Source organism: Mandrillus leucophaeus, unplaced genomic scaffold, assembly GCF_000951045.1.
Source record: "Mandrillus leucophaeus isolate KB7577 unplaced genomic scaffold, Mleu.le_1.0 Scaffold180, whole genome shotgun sequence".
Classification (NCBI taxonomy): Eukaryota; Metazoa; Chordata; class Mammalia; order Primates; family Cercopithecidae; genus Mandrillus; species Mandrillus leucophaeus.
In genome coordinates this window covers 1,978,236-1,984,254 of record NW_012101810.1, presented here as the reverse complement: position 1 = coordinate 1,984,254, position 6,019 = coordinate 1,978,236, and the positions used below count along the sequence as shown (strand labels likewise).

At 58.8% G+C, this 6,019-nt stretch overlaps 1 protein-coding gene across 1 annotated transcript in view; it reads right to left on the bottom strand.

Moving 5' to 3' along the window:
• PDGFA (platelet-derived growth factor alpha polypeptide) overlaps positions 1 to 6,019 on the bottom strand; it is a 29,575-nt gene that overhangs the window by 17,862 nt on the left and 5,694 nt on the right. Inside the window, exons 2-3 of the mRNA XM_011977582.1 lie at positions 1,381 to 1,485; positions 78 to 265 (exon numbers count right to left, since the gene is read on the bottom strand). Coding sequence (XP_011832972.1) covers positions 78 to 265; positions 1,381 to 1,485 — 293 coding nt within the window. The remainder of the gene's footprint in view (positions 1 to 77; positions 266 to 1,380; positions 1,486 to 6,019) is intronic.

Here is a 6,019-nt window from a genome sequence, read left to right as displayed (position 1 = left end):
GGCCACCTGGGAGGGACCCTGGCTGCCTGGTAGGGGCGGCCCTCGGGCTGGGGTAGGGAGGGAGGGGCCGGGCTCACCTTGACGCTGCGGTGGTGGATGCGTGAGGGCTGGCACTTGACACTGCTTGTGTTGCAGCAGCCCGTGCAGCGCTTCACCTCCACGCACGGGGGCCAGATCAGGAAGTTGGCGGACGTGGGGTCAACCTGACTCCGAGGAATCTCGTAAATGACCGTCCTGGTCTTGCAGACAGCGGGGACAGCTTCCTCTGCAATGGCGGGGACACAGTGAGCAGGGACTGGCTTCTGCGACCACCGCCCCACCCCAGGGCTGGGGCGGCTCCAGCTGGGCCTGGAGGGCAACCAGGGTGAGCCACAGGCCAGGATTCCTCCTCGGCAGCAGAGGCTGAGCTGGGAGCAGAGGCTCATGGGCGGGGTGGGCAGGAGCACCATACATCCAAAGCAGCCCAGCCCGGTGCCTGCAGGCTGGAGGAACCTGGACAGGTGGGGCCAGTGACTAGGGGGGCAGAGCAGGACTTAGCAGAGAATCCTACAGCACTCGCTGGGGTGTTCTGGCCTTTAAGACTGGTCTGAAGGGTGCAAAATGAAGACCCCCACAGCAAATGTCACCTGAGGAGGGCCTGCTTGCATCAGCTGGGACCAGCCACCCACACATCACACTTTAAGGTGGAAGATACAAAATCCATCCTCATGGAGGAAACCACAGCTCAGAGAGGGGGGTCCACCTGCTCAGGGCCACAGAGCAATGAGCAGCACCAGGGCTCAACCCCATCAGGTGGGACCCCAGAGGACGTGGGACTGGGGTAGAAAGCAGCGACTGGCCCAGGAACCTCCCAAACCTGCTAGCTCCTCCTCAGGGGGCAGGAGGGCCATGGGGCTGCCCTGTGAGAAGGGACAAAATATCCCCCAAATGGATGCGGGGGTGGAGCCGTGGAGCCAGGCGTGAGTGGGGCAGGGCATGCAGGGTGTGGTGAGGGCGTCCGGGGCACGCGCGTCCCCACCGGTTCAGCAGCCGGCGCGGGAGCACAGTGCTCACACTGTGAAATTAGGCACGACCACGTTTCCAGCAAGGCTCCTGGGAACAAGCCCCAACAAGACAGAGCACTTAAGGAATTTATGATGGCTTTTCTCCCCTGGAAGTTCTCTTGGCCCAGACCAGGACTCCAGGAGGAGCAGGCGGGCTGGGGCAGGAGACATCCCTGAAGGAGGGAGGCCTGGGGAGAGGCCAGAGCCAGAGGCACCAGGGCCAGGCCTATTTTAGGGAGGAGGGAACGGGTCACTCGCCTGAGGCCACTGTGTTGGGAGAGCCAGCAGCTCCTCCCCACCCAGCCCTGCCCTGCCGATTGCGGCCTCCTCCACTCACCAATGCTTCTCTTCCTTCGAATGGGCAGGGGCCGCTTCTCAGCCGCATGCTTGGTGGCGTGGACCCCGTGAACTCTCAGGCTGCTGTCCAAAGGATCCTCACTCCCTGCAGGCGGAAGGAGAGCACCGTGACTGCTCCAGGCCTGTGCGCTGTGCCCTGGGCCTGTCCAGCCACACTTCCCACAGACCAGCTTTGGGAGCCACTGGGGAACAGGCACCTGGCAGCACAGCCCCCCACAGCTCCCTGCCATGAGGGGCAGGGGGCGCCCCTGGGAGAACCGTGATTCCCACCAGGGCTTTTCAGATATGCAGGAGATGAAACGCCTGAAACTGCAGAAAACGCCCAATTAGCACAGAGAGCCCCAAATGCAGGGGCCGGCAACGAAGCTGAGGGCCCTTCGGGGAAGAGGCTACAGGCAGCCTCTCCTCTGGTGCCTCCTCCGAGGTAGCCCAGGTGAGCGCTGCCTGGGTCAGGAGGGGCTTGAGGCTGCCCGGCTCAGTGCACCTCTCCGAGGGGCACAGGGCGAAGCCAGGCCCCACCTCTGTCTGGGGGCTGGAGCAAAGGAGAAGCAGAGGCCACTGAGATTTCTGCAGGTGCCTGTACGTCTCCCTCCCTCCCCCTCACAAAAGCACTCCCCGAACAAGTGGCCTAACCTTTGAGGGGCACTGGAAACAGCCAGACTGGGCTGTGGGCCAGACCCCACTCATTCCTGAAATGAGTCTACTGTAGAGCCAGCGGCCATAAGGAGAGGCAGGATGGCACGTGGCCTCTCGTGGAGCCCACACCAAGGAGTTCCCGCAGCCTGACAGAGGGAGGCGGCCTGCGGAAAGGGGTTGAGAGAAGCTGGCATCTGCCAGCCGTGTTTACAGCGAGGCGGCCAGGTGCAGGTGGGGCAGTGGCCCAGAGCCAAGACCAGCACTGACCGGGGAGCAGAACTGAGAACCCTATCCCTGTCGCCCCACCCAGTGCACACACCACCCCATTCACAGGCGCTGATGGCTACGGCAGACAGGCTGGGGGAGTCTCAGGTCTCTCCGATTCCTGCAGCAGGGAGAGGACCCACAGTCCTGCCCATGGATACTGCCCGCACCTGGACACTGTGGGTGGCTCTGGGCCTCCTTGACTTGGCCCCCTGGTCCCAGCTTGGGGGGTCTCTTCCCATCTCCCTCCCTCCTGCCTCTCTAGCATATAACCAAGGGAGAACAGGCGCCGAGACAGTGAGCCTCACAGCCAGGGTGCCCCAGAGGCACAGAGATCTCCCCACCCCGTCCTGGGAAGCTTGGGAGGTCCCGGTCACCAGCCTAGACAGCTAAAGGGCTCTGCACCTCCTGAGTTCGGGACTAGAAGCCCAAAGTGTCTCTTCCCAGCCCACTAAGGCATTCGTGAGCGTCCACAAACCAACCAGAGAAACCTCAGCTTCCTCCGCACCCCGAGAAGCCTGAGACCCGCAGATTTAAAATTAAGTCCCGCAAACCTCACACAAGGTGACAGGCAAAGATGAAGCCCGCCCAGAGCCCAACTTTTTACCGAAAATGACTCAATGTTCCAATGACACTAATTTTTTTTGAGGCTCAAAATAAGATCAGAACAGAACGACTCACGCAGTAGGAATTTCCCATCAACCAACTGTTACAAGCAGCACTTCTTTTCATGAAAAAGTGACACTTCTGAGTCACATCCTGGTGGTGCCCATCTTGCCATGGCCAAACCAAAGAGCAACCGGTCCACTCGCCACTCGTAGGAGAAAATTCAATCGTAACACCCGCTCCCATTTTCCGATGCCTTGCGATAGCCACGTTTGCATCGGCCACTTTACCAACGACAGTTTCTGTGTGTGCGGTGGGTGCTATCACTTCTTTACATCCGAGGAAATTGAGGCCCAGAGAAATATAACAAGACGAGGAGGAGTGGCTCACAGGAGCCTCTGCGGTCTGCGTCCACAGTGCATGGGCCCTCTAGCCCTGGCTTAATAAACAGAGAAGACGGCAGCCCTGCTAGTTCACTGACCCTGAGAAAGCCTGAGCTGGAGAATTTCTTGAGACAAGGGACAGAAGGGGAACAGCTCCCAGTCTAACAAGCCCACCCTTTGCCCCCAGCTCAAGATGCCAAGAGTGGACCATGCTCCCCAAAGCCGCCCTTTCGATCTACACTGGCTGAGACGTGGCTCAGAGCAGCAGCCGCCCACAGCTCAGCAAACACAGCTCTGAGCAGCCCAGGACCAGGCCCAGGTGGCCTGGCCGGCTAGAATCACCCCTGAAACTGCTCCCAGGACAGCTAATCAGGAGGCTTTCCCTTTTGTCTTTTAGGCACAGATGTCCCAATGACAACTCCAGGACAGGGAGAATCTCCCAACCATCCATCCTGGTCTGACTGGCCCGAGATGGGGATGGGGATATTTATGTTATCAGCCGCTGGATGAACCACGGGCAGCGGGCCAGACTGCTTTGGGGAACAAAACATCTCAGCTGCCACTGCACAAGGGACAAACAGGCCCTAAACGCCGGCTGCCGGTCATTAAAAGACCACATGCTGGCCTCCGGCTCTAAAAGCCACAGGTGACAAACCTTCACTCTTCCCTCCAGCACACCCTCCGAATGAAATCCTCGGGCTCTACCCCTGCTCCTCCAGCCACAGCCAAGGAGCGGCCAATCCCCCAGACAGTGCCTGGCTCAGTCTCCTTAACTGTACAATGGGGACGCAGCCTGCATGCTGGGAGGAGCCAAATGTCAGTCACAAAGCCCCACCCACCTGGAGGAGGAGTCAGCATAGCTGGGGCGCACACCTGGGATTCCTCCAGGCCTCTTTCTACTTCCTACAGTGTTGGCCTTAGAGGCACCTAATGCCGAGAACATCAGCCTGGAAGGGTTATAAAGGAACCCCGAGGGAAAGTTCATTACATTCCGTTTCTCCCAGCACCCAGCCCCTTCCTCATGAGCCCCACACTGTCCCCTGCCCCTAAGAGACCAGAAGCACCTCTGGATCAAAAAGGGAGTACAGGACCCGGAGGGAGGCTTACCCCAGGAGAACTGACCTCAACCAGTTTACAACCCTCCCTAGGAGAGAGAACCTGAGTTAAGGAAAAGGCATTCCCTACAAGCTGGAGAAGCAGCCGTTGCCTCTCCTGTCCTCAGGCGAGAGACTGTGGGTCCCTCTGGTTCCATTTCCAGCCACACCTGGGGAGGGGACTGAACAGGACGAAGGAGACCCCGCTGTGTTACAAAAGGTCCCCCACTAGGGGCAAGGCTGGAGGCGAGAGAGGAGGTAGATGCCACCTCCATATTCTCACACCCAAAGCCTCCTAGACACTAGCAGAATCCTATTCAGACCCCAAAACCTCTCACAAGACAGGAGGGCTGAGATCGGCGCTCTCTGCCTTCCCTGGGGCAGGAGGAAAGAGCTCCGGGCACATGGCTGCAGGGGGAATTTGAAACCGACTAGGAGGACTAGCTTAGGGCATCCTTGTTTTTTTCTGTTTGGACCCTACAACCTAGAAGCCCCCGGGTCAGGAATGCCATCAGCATACGCCACGGAGCTGCAATGCTAAAGGCGATAATGGGTGGGGGTGGAGGAGGCGGAGCGCCAAGACCAGAATAAGAATAGTCCCAGCAGAAAGTGAATGGCCCATTTCCCTGAGGCTTCCAAAGCCAGTCCCACGAGGAGGCCCAGCTCTCCACAGGCCCCCCTTCTGCTAGCACCCCCCAAAAAAAGGCCTGAAACCTTCTCCGAGAAGCAGCCCCCCCCCCAACTTTTCCAAACCTATCCAGGACCAGCGAGATTCAGGCAAGGGTTCCCCGCCACAAACCAGAGCCAAATCCCTTCCCCCAGAGTTACCTATGGAGGGACCGGGTGAAAACCCCCCGGCCCAGCTGTGCTCTCCGGGTGAAACTACCGCCCCCGCCCCCGATAAGGATCAGCCCAGGGATTTCCTGGGTCAAGAAACTACAGAAACCATCGGCCTTGTTAGAAAATGGTTTTGGCATGAAACGAAAATAGTTCATGCCTCTCCACCACCATAATTAGGTACAAATTTCCAAATGACTAGACCATGTGATTTCACTTAATCCCCCCACGCCCCCCCCCTTTTTCAGAGTCCTTTGCAGAGAGAGAGAAAAATCTTCATGTCATATACATTCTTCCAATTCTGCGACCTTTAGTTACTCTTTTTAATAAGTTTATTGCAGACCCCCTTTTTAAACCAGGTTAAGGCTCAGATGGGAGTTCCCAGGCCGAGTGCGCATTTTGAAAAGGGCGCCACAAAGGCCTGGAAGAGAGACCTCGCCTTCTAGGAAGGGGCTCTCTGGCCCTGAGGGGGCGGGCGGCCACCCTACACCCTCGCCCCTCCCACCCACCCGTGGTCCCCCCGGGGTGAGAAGCCCCTTTAACCCTTGCCAACCCGGGTCCAACTCTGCGGCTGACATTCGCTCCAAAACTCTGTGCTTGCAAATAAACTGTGTTCGCTACTGGCCCGGCCCCAGGGCCCGAGGGTGAGCCGCAAAAATAGCCTCAGGCAGCAGATGCGTCTAAGGCTTTTTATTGGGTCGTGAAAACAGTAAGACACCGGCTTCTGCAGCCACAGAGGCCCAGCCCTGCGGCAAGAACGCGGTACCAGCTCGCAGGGATTACAAAGGGGCCGGCCCCG